This window comes from Cetorhinus maximus, chromosome 5 (assembly GCF_964194155.1).
Source record: "Cetorhinus maximus chromosome 5, sCetMax3.hap1.1, whole genome shotgun sequence".
NCBI lineage: Eukaryota > Metazoa > Chordata > Chondrichthyes > Lamniformes > Cetorhinidae > Cetorhinus > Cetorhinus maximus.
Window position 1 is genome coordinate 9,314,222 of NC_135883.1, and position 14,671 is coordinate 9,328,892.

Consider the following 14,671-nt stretch of genomic DNA (forward strand, 5'->3'; position numbering starts at 1 on the left):
TTATTGGTGGTATTCAGGGGGAAAAAAATTTCCACCAGTACCTGCATGGTCGCCATTTCACCATTGTGTCGGACCATAAACCATTAATGAGTTTATTCAGTGAGGACAAGGCCATCCCACCAATAGCATCAGCAAGGATACAACACTGGGCTCCGACATTACCTGCGTACGAGTATAATTTTATGTGCCGTCCTGGCCTACACGTGCGGACACACTCAGTCGTCTCCCATTGCCAGACAGTATTGTGCATACAGGAAGTCGTGCTATTATTGAATTTCTTAGATGCTTCGGCTGTGCGTGTGGACAAATTCGAAACTAGAAGAGCAGAGATCCAACGTTATCGAAAGTCAGAGATTTTGTCTTACAAGGGTGGCCAAACACACCTGTATCTGAAGAATTGAAACCAGATGGAATTGAGCTGCCAAGGCAGGATTTTGCTGTGGGGGTCAAGAATGGTGGTCCCACCACAAGGCAGAGAGCTGCTCTTGACAGAACTCCATAGTGCCCATCCGGGCATATCAAAAATGAAAATACTTGCGCGAAGCTATGTATGGTGGCCACACATTGATGGAGATATTGAAAGCTTGGTCAAGCACTGTCTCCCCTGTCAGCAACAACAGAAGTTGCCTGTTCCCACTCCCCCGCATCCTTGGGAGTGGCCTGGGTTCAATTACATATTGATCATGTAGCACCATTCCTGGGTACCATGTTCTTGTTAATTGTAGATGCACATTCCAAATGGATGGATGTAGATGAAGTCAAGTCGCCAACGTCAAATGCAATTATCGAGAAGCTACGTCACAGTTTCAGCATATGTGGCCCACCACATGTCGTTTCAAATAATGACACCGCTTTTACCAGCACAGAGTTTCAGTAACTTATGGATCTGAATGGAATCCGGTATATTGAAACAGCCCCTTGGCATCCCTCATCGACTGGCGTAGCCAAGAGGGCTAAGTCTGCTATGAAAAAGCTATTGGAAGGCACTCTGGAATCTCGACTTTCCTGGTTGCTTTTCAGTTATCGTCAATGCCACATTTGACCACAGGTTCAACACCGTCTGAGTTATTCACGGAATCACAGAATTGTTATGATGTAGAAGAAGACCATTTGGCCCATCGTGTCTGCATGGGTTCTCTGAGCATTTTAACTTAGTGCCAATCGCCTGCCTTTTCCCCCATAACCCTGCACATTGTTTCTATTGAAATAATCATCCAATGCCCCCTTGAGTGTCTCAATTAAACCCACCTCCAGGCAATGCATTCCAAACCCTAACTACTCGCTGTGTGAAAAAGTTTTTTCTCACCTCGCATTTGCTTCTTTTGCAAAACACTTTAAAACTGTGCCCTTTGGTTCTCGATCTGTTTATGAGTGGGAACAGTTTCTCCCTATCTACTCTGTCTAGACCCCTCATGATTTTGAAAACTTCTATCAAGTCTCCTCTTAGCCTTCTCTCCAAGGAAAACAGTCCCAACTTCTCCAATCTTTCCTCATAACTGAAGTGTCTCATCCCAGGAACCATTCTCGTGAACCTCTTCTGCACTCTCTCCAATGCGTTCACATCCTTCCTATAGTGTGGCACCCAGAACTGTACACAATACTCCAGCTGAGCTCTAATCAGTGTCTTATATAAGTTCATCATAATCTCCCTACTCTTGTGCTCTATGCCCTATTATTGACGCCTAGAATACTGTATGCTTTAGAAACAGCTCTCTCTACCTGTCCTGCCACCTTTAATGACTTATGTACATATACACCCAGGTGTCTCTGCTTCTACACACCCTTTAGAATAGTACCCTTTATTATATACTGTCTCAGTTCTTTGTAACAAAGTGTTAATCAACTCATTAATCAACTCATTGAAGTAATTGTCAGGGCTGCCTGTCCAACCTTAAGGTTGGCAGGGGGGCAGGTGAAGAGCCCAGACTGCCTTCGCATTTTTCATAGAACCTCATCCACTGGCGGGACGAGGTTTCATGAAGGGTTTTTAACTGTAATAATATTTTTTATTAAAGTTCATTGACGTGTCCAAGCTCATGTGACACTGTCCAAAAAATGATATAGATAGGTTGGTGGAGTGGGCGGTAAAGTGGTAGATGGATTTTAACATAGAGAAGTGTGAGGTCATACATTTAGGGAGGTCAAACAGTTACTGGGATTACATAATAAATGGGAATATACTAAGAGGGGTAGATGAAGTGAGAGATCTTGGCGTACAAGTTCACAGGTCCCTGAAGGCAGCAGTTCAAGTAGACAAGGTTGTAAAGAAAGCATTTGGAATGCTCTCCTTCACTGGCAGAGGTATAGAATATAAAAGTAAGGATATAATGTTGGAATTGTATAAAACACTGGTGAGGCCACAACTGGAGTATTGTGTGCAGTTCTGGTCACCACATTACAGGAAGGATGTAATAGCTCTGGAGAAGAGTGCAGAGGAGATTTACAAGAATGTTGCCAGGGTTAGAAAAGAGTAGCTATGAGGAGAGATTGGATAGGTTTGGGTTATTTTCCCTGGAACAAAGAAGGCTGAGAGGTGACTTGATTGAGGTGTACAAAATTATGAGGGGAATAGATAGAGTGGACAGGATAAAATTGTTTCCCTTGGTGGAGAATTCTAGAGCCAGGGGACATATATTCAAGATAAGTGGTAGAAGGTGTAGGGGGGACATGAAGAAGAACTTTTTTACGCAGAGGGTAGTGGGTGTCTGGAATTCGCTGCCCAAGTTGGTGGTAGAGGCAGAAACTTTAAACTCTTTTAAAAAGTACCTGGATCTGCACCTTAAGTTCTGTAAACTGCAGGGCTGTGGGCCGGGTGCAGGAAGGTGGGATTAGAAAGGGCACCTGGGTGTCCTTGGGCTGGCATGGACAAGATGGGCCGAATGGACTCCTTCTGTGCTGTAACTTTTCTATGGTTCTATGGTTCTATGGTCTGAATAATTTTTTTAATTCTTTTTTTCAAGTTTTCATAATCAAATTAATCTCCCTGAGGCAGCTCTGTGTCTCAGGGGGATTTCTGCAGGCCCCGACTCTCCCTTCTCCCCCTCCGGCTGCACAGGTAGCGCTGAGCGCTTCCGGGTGCGTGTCACTCTGGGTTGGCCCACCCAAGTAAAATGGCGGCCCGCAGCCGATCTCGGGCGGCGATTGGCTCTGCGCCCGCCCACTCCCACCCAGCCCGCCCGATGGGGAGAAAGTTCTCCCCAAGGTGTTTCTGAGTGTAGTCAAAAATACTTTGCCTTAGAATTCAGGCACACTGGCACATCTTGTCTTGTCAAACTGAAATGGGCTGTTGTGTGTCCCTTTAATGTGGTATGACCCATTGAATTTCTTGTACTTTGCTCATACTTTGGTTTTCCCATGGGTGGGATTTTACAGCCCCTCCCACCCCGGGGATATTCTGTTCCCGATGAAGTCAAAGGACTTTTGAATGGCTCGTCGCATCTTCTGGCTCCTACTGCGACAGGGCCATAAAGTTACTTCTAACTTTGAAGGTAGAATGTAAAACAAGTGACTGAAGGTTTGCGGCCTGAGGACCGCTGGCTAAAATTTGAACCACAAACTACTGAGCAGCATTCAGGTTGAAGAAATTCAGAAGGCCCGATTGTGACTGTGCAAGTGGGTGGGTTTGGAATGAGTTAAATTTTTTTTGGAAAAAAGTGCTATTGCTGGATTCCAAAGTGTGGATAGCAGAACATTAATCAACTCAGCTTTTCTATGATCCTCTTTTAAAAAGGCATGAAATGCTATTTCAATTAAACGTTAATATTGGATTTACTCAGGTATTGAACAAGAAGGCATTGAGTTAATTGGAAAATTTATTTTCATTAACTTAAAGATATATTCTCATTAATTTTCAGTGTTATGTACATTGAAACATGTATTTGGCACTCATTATAACAAAAACAGATTTGTCATTGGTCAGTATATCCTTTGATATTACAGTGTTTGGGGGTGGGTAGGGGGTTTTGAATTGAAAAGTTTAAACACGTGTTTTGTTTGCAGTGGCTACAACAGATTCTGTGGCCTAGATTTCGCTATAAGCGACAATGCCAGTGATTAAATAATGCCAATTGGAAAATCTACATTTCATCTTATTGTGCTGTCTCAATGGAGAAGCTTAAGTGCCAGGGAGGACTCTCTTAGAAAGTGGACATAGCAAAGATTCCTTGTAATAATTACTTCACGACAGGCATTTGTTCTGTATTATTAAAAGGCCAATTGTACATAATAGCCCAGAAATTGTTTTGTTTTGGAGAGTACATTTTGGTTGGGTGGGTGGGCTTTCTCCATTGTCCGCCCCATGGTCACCGTAAGGCATGGACCATTTTGACGGTGCAGCAAAATACTAAAGGGAAAAAGAATCAAGGTATCAACCAAATGGATCCCAGTGATCTAAATTATAGTGGGTGACAGTAGTCCTTTTAAGCAGTGGTCAACCTGATGGAAGCAGTTAGTATTGTTCCTTTAAAAGGAAAAATTAGTTAGATTTCTTTCAGAAAATAACATTTGGGATCTCGTACGTGAATAATATGAGACAGGGTTTTGTCAGTAGATCATGATTATAAGGAAGAAGTGACTTTGGACCTATGGTTCCTCAAGCTTTCCATCACTGGGATTTTTCTCATGTCATGCCTGGATCTGTTGTAGACTAATTGACTGAGATTGATCCCTTTGATTAGTCAGCAACTTCATTACTGTTGTATCAAGCGACCATCAGGCTGGTGGTAGACAAACTCGATTTCTTTCTTATTTAGTAATCCCATTATTCCTGTGCAGTCTAAAGGCTAACTTTGACCAGTTCCTGAAAGATTAGTTTGCTTTGGAACTTAGGTAAGCTGATTGACATGAACAGTTGGTGCTTTATAAAGTCTTATTCAAAGCTGTATTTTTTTAATGTAATCACTGCAAGGTTACTTTAATCTGTTCTTCACTAATACATACCAAGCAGTACAATACACCGTGGGATTTCATACTGTTCTATATGATTAAATGAAGTACATTTTATAGAAATTGTTCATTGCTTACAGGCATGATGATAGCTAGACTAAAAAAAGAGCCTTAAACAAATAGGTTCACAGTGATTTGTTTACATTGTTACATTTTGTTTCATATTTTTCAATGTTTCCTGATATGAGTCACCATCTTAATCATTGTTACTAGTTTGCAAACAGTTTACTGCAGTGCATCCTTAAGAGCTCATCTCTTTTATTAAAGCAATAAAGTCTGGACTTAATTGTCTGATGGAATTTTGTCAATTCGGTTATGAAAGAGTAATTCAAGTTTAGATTGGCCTTACCTCCATGACTCTTCTTGTGGTCATCTTTACCATGACGTGTCTTTCCCAGCTTCATCCCTGAGAAAACTCCTTTGCCAGTTGTTCTGTAAAAGAAGCAGTTATAATGTGAATTCTAATCACAATAACAGGATGGTATGGTTGTGATGTATCTATCCTGGCCTAGAGTTTCCATTTCATTGCGCTGGTTTCTTCGGCGCAATTCAGTCAAAGTCATTATAACTGGCACAGACGATCACAGAATTTTAAGCAGAATTTACATTCAGTGCAATTTGACTTTCTACAATATTTTGTGCAGCTCAGACACCTGTTCCCCTCTTTTTAAGCTTGAACAGATGGCTGAGCTCCTTTAATATTTTTAAATTATTCATTCATGGGATGTGGGCTTCGCTGGCTGGGCCAGCATTTATTGCCTACCCTTAGTTGCCCTTGAGAAGGTGGTGGTGAGCTGCCTTCTTGAACCACTGCAGTCCATGTGGTGCAGGTACATTCACAGTGCTGTTAGGAAGGGAGTTCCAGGATTTTGACCCTGTGACAGAGAAGGAATGGTGATATATTTCCAAGTCAGGATGGTGAGGGACTAGGAGGGGAACTTCCAGGTGGTGGTGTTCCCATCTATCTGCTGCCTGTGTCCTTCTAGGTGGTAGTGATCATAGGTTTGGAAGGTGCTGTTGAAGGAGCCTTGGTGAATTCCTGCAGTGCATCTTGTAGATGGTACACACTGCTGATACTGTGCGTCGGTGGGGGAGGGAGTGAATGTTTGTGGATGTGGTGCCAATCAAGCAGACTGCTTTGTCCTGGACGGTGTCCATCTTCTTTAGTGTTGTAGGAGCTGCACTCATCCAGGCAAGTGGGGAGTATTCCATCACACTCCTGACTTGTGCCTTAAAGATGGTGGACAAGCTTTGAGGAGTCAGGAGGTGAGTTACTCGTTGCATGATTCCTAGCCTCTGACCTGCTCTTTTAGCCACAGTATTTATATGGCTAGTCCAGTTCAGTTTCTAGTCAATGGTAACCCCCAGGATGCTGATAGTGGGGGATTCAGTGATGGTAATGCCATTGAACATCAAGGGGCGATGGTTGGATTCCCTCTTGTTGGAGATGATCATTGCCTGACACTTGTGTGACGCGAATATTACTTGCCACTTGTCAGCCCAAGCCTGGATATTGTTCAGGTCTTGCTACATTTGGACATGGACATGAATGCTTCACTAAATTCTAAACTGCACTAATGGATTTAACTCAGCTGATACAGTCATTTAATCCAATCTCATTATGCATGTTTGGCTGAGTTCCAATCCCGACTAATGGATTCAACTCAGCAGGGGTTATTGCCACAGCTGTTAAGGAGGCTGTGAGTTTGTTTAGCTTGATTTTCTTATGACCACTTAATAGGGTAATGGCTTTTACGAAGTGGCTTTTGAATGAGGCTGTTCATTTTGACAGTTTCATGAGCACCTCGAGGAGTTCTGAACATTATTGTAGGGCTGAAGAATTCAGTATATAGTGGATATGGGGGGAGTGGCATGGGGGTGAGGGCATATGGTGATGAGTGAGTGGGCATGGATGTACGAGGGTATGGGGGTATGGAGGAGGCATGGGGGTTAGTGAGTGGGTATGAGAGTACGTATGCATGGAGGGTGTAAGATTGGGGGCGATGAGGGGTTGGGGGCCTTGGACTCATTTACTGAAATTTAACACACTAAGATCGACTGCCACCCAAACCAATATTAATGCCACCAGGGCTGCGGCAAGAGCCGGAAAGCTCACAATCAGGATCCTGGGGCAGTCAGGGAGGTGAGGCTGGATGTGGTGGTGGGATGCAATCGCAGACGGGGAGGGATGGTCGGGTCATTAGTGGAAATGCCCCTCGAGGCTGCTGTTCTGACATGCCAGGATTCTCTGGTGAGCCTGGCAATAGAGCTCCAAGCGCATAACACAAAGTTAAAATAGCCATCAGAATCTGATTGACATCATCAGGCCCCCCAACATTTTCATCTTCAAAGGCTCTCAATTGCCTGTGACAAGCACCCTAACTGCACCCAAAACCTGGGCCAGAATTTTACGCGCCCCACTGGTGGGATTTTAGGCTGGGTGGCTGGGGGGGAGCGTGAAATTGAAGGGACGGGATTCCCTCCAGGTTCCAGCCTGCCCCGACCACACAGCGATTTTACGTTGGGGCGGGCAAGGCCTGGGACAGGAAGCCCCGCTCTTGCCTCAATTATTATTGGCCACTTAAGGGCCATTTCCTGCTCAGCCTCAGTTTTTAGGCTGGCAGTAGGATCGAAGTTGCTTTGGGGAAGCCCGAAAATCAACCGAGTTACATCTCCGACGGGAAGTTTGGGTGGGGGGTTGCTGTCATCAGAAGCCTCCTTCTGAAGTCTGGTGCCCCCTCCCCTTAAGGCCTGGTGGCTTGTGGACCTCCCTACCCCGCCCCGCCCCGGCCTCTCTCCTGAGACCTTTTCGCCAGCCTTAGGCCTTCCCTAAACCCTTGAACTTAACTGGGCCTCTGGTGCCCGGACTTAGGCGCCAACGTCCTCCTGCATTTCTTCTTCTGTCCACTGGAGCGCTGTTGCTGCAGGGACTGGAGAGCTGTCGGTCAATTGTTCCAAACTTACCTTCGGTAAACTCACCTTTGGTAAATCGTCTTTATGTGTTTAGGATCACATATAATTTGCTTCTAATAGTACAGTAACTTATTCTTAACAAACATCAAAAATATCCTTAATGGATAAATAAAGGCACCATATAAACCAACTACAAATGAAACACAATAGTGGCCAGTGACAGGAAAGCTTTTCAGAATCTCATTTCTGTCGCTATCTCAATTCCAACAATTTGTTTTGCTAAAAAGGCATCTTTGCAACTCGTCTATGCAGTGCATTATGGATCAAAATCACATAAAACAATCTTCCAAAGTGTTAAATGGCAGAAATAAAAAGCTAAAATTAATCAAAAAGAATTGTCGGTTAGAAAACCTTTCATGTTGGGACTCCTGGTGTAGGATACACATTTCAGCATCACAGAATCTGCCAAATTATCGTATTTTAAATAAACTGGTGCTGCCTTCTTAGACCTTAACTTTTTCTTGAATCTTTTATCTTTTGAGTTTCCTTACTTTTTGAAACAAAACAATCCATCCCACTACTAACTGCAACAAATGAACAAAATGTTTCTATTTTCCCAGATAATAGAATATAATGCTTTTCTGTAAACCAATACTGAAAGGAAAATTGTCAAACTATATTACTAATAGCTTTTAGACAATTATTTCGGAGGAGATAGTCTTCTGTGTTACGATTCTGGGAAATTTCTTGCAGCTAGAAGATTAACTTTTTTCTATTGATGAAGTTAGTCATCCCTATTCATTAGGTTTATCACTTTTAAGTAACTAACACTTTCATTGTTTAATTTACCTACCATTTTTTGTGCTTATGTGAAGCCATCAAAACTGTCACTCACAATTTTCATTTGAAGCCATTGTATTATCTGAATACATCAAATGAATGCCACAATGTATTAAAAATATAGATTATAATAATTAAAAGCCATTCACTCAAAACAATGCTTAATGACAACAAATCCATCAGTGCCAGATCAAATTAGAACAGTAGTAAAATAAATTCCTCATAACATTGATTTTGCTCCAAGTCCTTCCACTAAGTTCTTTGATAAATCCAGCTTAATGTGGACCTGATGGCACTTATATTAGTTATTTGAACTTGGTTCACGAATGAGGTCTGAACTTTTCCTTACATCAATATTAGATCGGAACCATTAGTCTCAAATGCAAATTGTAGCTTATTGTTAAAAAAAAAGTACCAAAATATTCAACAATGCACACCTCAGGCACATTGACTCAACAGCGTGACCTTTTAGGTTTGGAAATACACACAGACTTTCTCATTGTCAGAAAGACAGGTACACAACAAAAACATTTTAATTCCTATCTTTTGTTGAGCAAAGTCTACATATGTGCTGTTTTGTTAGATTCATCACCTCAAGTATTAAATGTTACTACTGCCTAAAAAAAGTTAAATAGCCTAATTCTAATTATAGAAATATATTTTCTGGATAGAATGCTGTAAGATGATTTTAGATATTGGTGTCTACTTTCCGAAATGCATGAATGTTACATACCGTATAAAACTGTTGCTTCTTCAGTTTGAATTTCTTGCACCAGACAAGATTTTCCAATGGAAAGAGCAAAAATAAAGAAATTCCTCAGAATATATTGGTCTTCTTATTAATTTTCAAACCCAGCTTGGTGGTGATATTGATGATACTCAAAAAGGAGAACGCGACAAATGGAAAATGTTTAAAAAAAAATTCCTTTAATTGGGACAGAGGCAAGGGACTGTGCTGCTGTGAGAGGACACCTAATGAATGTTGCATAAGATGGAGAGAACCTGAGACTCTGAAAACAATGCTGAGGTCACGTATTCACATTGGCACCATCCTCCATTTCAAAAGCAGCAGTGACTCATACAATCTTACAGCCATAATCATCCATGAAATCAAATGAAACAATGCCAAAGTCACTTTTCTCTGTAAAACTTCAGCATGTGATGAAATCCCGCCATTTCTGCTTACTGGTCATTATCAAACATTAAACGTTTTGCATTTAATATTGTAATATATGATGAGACAATAAAAATGCCTGTCAAATAATCTCTTGCCTTCTATCTGCCCCCTATCCCCATTTATTCTTATTTCTTTAATATAAATTGCTTAATATTATACACTTTAAGACACTTTTTCCTGAAATGCTGTTTTAGATGACCCTGGATTTTTATTTCTATTTATTTATTATTTATTGAATCCTGGCTGCATTCTTAATTGGTGGCTGATTGTAAATAATTAAAGCCAGTCGGATATAGATTTCCCTGAGTTCAATGCGCTTGGTGAAACGCATTGAATTTTGTAACTACTAGAAGTATGTGTTAATTATTGTTTGTATTTTGACTTAATTTAATGGTGAATGTTCATATACATGAAGGATTATTGATGCAAAGCATTTCCCCACTTGCTGGACACCTATGGACTCCTCTTTTCAAAACCGAATCCTATCTGTGAAGAGTAATCGTGGACTGAACAAATGGCTGAAGCCATCAAAAGACTTGTAGAAAGAATGGGTGTTGTGGAGTGATACTTCTGCTGGGTTTGCTGGGTTCAGTGGAGGGTGGCTTGGTGTTGCATTTCTATGGTGCTGATTGAGACCCACCTTTCACTTATAAACCAGTGCTGCAAAAGCTGCATTGGTCTTGGTTGAGCATTACAAACTTAAATGTGACCCCTAATATGCACGGAGAGGGAAAACCTACATAAACTCAACTGCTCACAATGTAATCCATCAGTGACCAAATCAGGCCCCCTCCCTCGCCCACCCCCGCCGTCTACATTCATTAACTTCCCTTTGCAAAATAATCAAGGCATACAATGTCATTGGATGTTATGATTAAATATTCTATAGAATACGACAGGTCTCTGCTACTGGAGTTCAGGGAGGAATATTACCTGAGATGGGCAGCAGGCCTGAATTGAATAGCTGAGAGGTGAAGATGGATGAATATTCAGAAGTTTTCTTTGATTAAATTTGGGGATCAGGAAATGTTTATGCATGTCTTCGTTGACAAATTTGATAGGGGCTGAAATTGGATACTACTGCATCGTTTCGTTGAATGCAGATCAAGGGCAAAAAAGCACGAGTTTCTGGGCACAGTTTTTACATCAACCCAGCACACCTGAAATCTGTCCACAGCTACACTGAGCTGGGCAAAATTTAGGTGTCGAAGTGGATACTTAAAACAGATTTTAGGTGTCAATTAATATGTTATTGAAAGGGCTGCCACTTGTTTCAGGTATCCTACAAATTGGTTAGCAAGTTTAGCCTATTGGTTAGCTTATTCCAGCCTCACTCCCACTTTTCTCTCCCAATGAGTCAAACTGGTGAGCTGCCTCAGGGTACTGCCTACTGGAAATATGCTGCTTAGGCCGGATGCCAACTTTGGCATGAACTCAGGCCTCCAGTTTTTGACATGTTCAACTATTCCAGGCCCCAAAAAGACCCTAAACCAATTTCTACCCCGTGGCATCCAAGATGGATGAATGGGGCTGAGTTTTACCAACCTTTTAGGAATGGGCTGGGAGGTGGGGGGCTTCTGTAAAATGGCAAGGAAAGGCTGGGGCCCTCGGGCACCTGATGGGAGGAGGAGCGGCAGCTGAACACCCTTGAGTCATCCACTCAGGAATCTCAGAGGCTGTTCTCTCCCTCCGAGCCCCCTTTCCCTGTGACCCCCTCAACCTCACCCTCTGTCACTGCAGAGGGAGCAGCTGGCCCAAAGGAGTGCAGCCAAAGCAAGCCGGGCCCCTCATGGCCTCGGCTCTCTAGAAGGTGCGTGTCAAAGGCATCAGAGGCAACAGGGCCAACCATTGCACAGGCTGTCTCCACCCCTGCTGTGGATGTCAGGGCAGCACCTAGAGGAAGTGGTAGGCCTAGAAAAGTTAAGAAATTCTGATCACATGTGGTTGCACGGGTGAACACATTTTGTCACCTTATAATCTGAAAATATATTCGCTTTCACTGAATAATGTGTAATGGTGTCTTTCAGCTTCATTGACAGGCTTTGTGAGTCCTCCCCCTGCATTTCACTGCCCCCACTCCGCCCCACTAGCAGTTAAGTTGCATGCAGCAGTCCCATGAGTGATCCTGGAGGGACATGTATGTGGCAGAGCACTTTCCCATGCACCCAGAGGCTTTCTCCATCTCACTCATCTCACTGTCCCGAGCATTTTCAATACTGCCTGCTGGGGTTCTCTTTCAGTTGTCCATCTGAGCCTGACCTGCCTCTCCGCCCACCCAATGATCACACTCCCATGCAGCACTTGTACCCGCCCAACACGAGGCTCCGCTCACTTTCAATTTTGACAAACATGGCTGTGGTCAAGTATATCGTCAGCTCCCCCACCCTCTCCCCTCCTCTAGTCACCCATGTCCTTTCCCCCATCACTTTCAACCCCCCGGCATCACCTTCCACCTCCACACCGTCACCTACCAACCCAAACCCTTGCTGTTCCTGGTTGTCCAGGTGAACGTACACATTCCCTACTTTCCTCAGAATCCCACCCACATCCACAATGACCTCCCCAACTTCCTCCTTCTCACCCACAGGGTCTGTGTCTGCCTCTGAGGCTCCACCAACCACTCTCGCCATTCCTTCTCCCGCTACCGATGCACCCTCACCCTCCGACCCTACTGGCTCCATCTGCCTCCCATCACGGTCATCGTTCTCTCCTACCATGCCTACCCTCAGTTCGGTCCTCAGGAGGTGGTCATTAGCCCCACGACCCCTGCCTTGCATGTTCACCTGGACATTACCCCGCACTCTTATTCCCTCCTCCACACTTACTCCCTCCTCCACCCTTACTTCCTTCTCCTCCTAGGCTCCTTCCCCCCCTCTAAACTCCCTCCTCTCCTAGACACCTTCTCCTCTCCAAGCTCCTTCTCACATACCTTCCTCCCCTTTACACCTACTTCTCCACTTGCTGCATTCTCGCCCGTTATACCCTCCTATTCCCGTACTCCCGTCTCCCCTCTCCCAACCTGACCCCCCAACATCTTTTGTTCCCCCCTCCCAACCTCACCCCCCACCCCCACCCCCCCCCCCAACACTGACATCTTCATTTCCGCTCCCCCAATCCCAGCCTCACCCCTCACCCCACCCCCGGTACACCTTCCTCTCCCAGTCACGCCTGGACCCTCCTCTACCAGCCCCCCACCACCCCCCACCTGCTTCAAAGAGCTTATAACCACTTGGAGCTGTCAATCAAATTGTGAACTGGCAGGCATCCTACTGTGATAATGCCAGGCTGAGAAATCAGTCATGCGGCACTAATCCTGTAATAACAACCCTCATTAAGCTTATGTCAACAGACAGAGTAAAATAACAGGCAATGATTCTTTATTAACATTGCAGGCAGTTTCTTCTATTTCTATTTAAAGGGCAGGGAATTTTAATGCCTTGACAGCTGGACAATTCTTCTGACAGCTCTATTGACACTTCTTTTGAAATTCTCTTGAGAGATCTCTTGGCAATTCCAATGAGTTTATGCGCTTTTATGCATATTCACATCTACTTTCAACAATCCCAAAGGGCACCTGACCTCTCCCAAAGGGCACCTGACCTCTCCCAAAGGGCACCTTACCTCTCCCAAAGGGCACCTTACCTCTCCCAAAGGGCACCTGACCTCTCCCAAAGGGCACCTGACCTCACCCAAAGGTGTTCCTGGGCCATATCCAAAAGGGTACCCTACCTTTCCAAAGAACTCCGGCAGCTTTAAAACATTTCCTAACAGGTCTAACATGTACAAAGTGCATTTTGGACATCCCAGAGCCAAAATCAGATCTGACTGAGGCAGCTGCACTTTTACATGTGCAATTGCCTCTGTGAGCTATGGATGTGCACATTAGAACCCACCTCCAATTCCCCCCCCTGTGGAAATGGCGGAGGCCGGCTTTGGGGACAGGAATTACATAAGAACATAAGAACGTAAGAAATAGGAACAGGAGTAGACCATTTGTATGTGAGCCTGCTCCGCCATTCAATAGGATCATTGCTGATCTTCTTGTTTTTCGATTTCCACATCCCCATCAACCCCCGATAACCTTTGATTCCCTTGCCTAACAAGAATCTATCTACCTCTGCCTTACAAATATTCAATGACCCCACCTCCACCACCTTTTGAGGTAGAGAATTCCAAAGTTGCACAACCCTCTGGCAGAAAAAATTCACCTAATCTCTGTTCTAAAAGGGCAACCCCTAATTTTAAAACAGTGCCCCCTACTTCTGGACTCACCCACAAGAGGAAACATCCTTTCCACATCCATCTTGTCAAGGCCGTTCAGGATCTTGTATACTTCAATCAAATCACCCCTCATTCTTCTAAACTCCAGTGGAAACAAACCCAGTCTGTCCAAACTTTCCTCATAAGACAACCCACTCATTCCAGGTAGCAATCCAATAAACCTCCTTCGAACCACCTCCAATGCATTTACATCCTTCCTTAAATAAGGAGACCAAAACTGCACACAGTATTCGAGGTGCGGTCTCACCAATGCCCTGTATAACTGAAGCACAACATCCTTATTTTTTATGTTCAATCCCTCTTGGAATAAAGGATAGCACGCCATCAGCATAAAGGATAGCATTCGTCATTTTCGCTAAGGTGGAGAGCCTCTCTGTCTGCACAAAAATTCTGGCCAGTGTTAAAAATTCACTCATGTCGTTAATTCAGGATCCTCAAGGTCCACCTTCAGAAGGGATTGAGAACAGATGACTGGGGGGTTAATTCCTGATGCCTGGACATGAGGATCCGGCAGTA

The 14,671-nt window shown here is 43.8% G+C and overlaps 1 protein-coding gene across 4 annotated transcripts in view; it reads right to left on the reverse strand.

The window, feature by feature from the left end:
* Nucleotides 1-14,671, reverse strand: part of otofa (otoferlin a) — a 470,909-nt gene that overhangs the window by 193,772 nt on the left and 262,466 nt on the right. For 2 of the 4 annotated variants that reach the window (XM_078541509.1, XM_078541506.1), the window contains exon 7: nt 5,294-5,382. In XM_078541509.1, coding sequence (XP_078397635.1) covers nt 5,294-5,382 — 89 coding nt within the window. Of the gene's footprint in view, nt 1-5,293; nt 5,383-6,078; nt 6,106-14,671 lie in introns of all 4 variants that reach the window. The other 2 variants (XM_078541508.1, XM_078541505.1) reach the window with 2 other exon arrangements.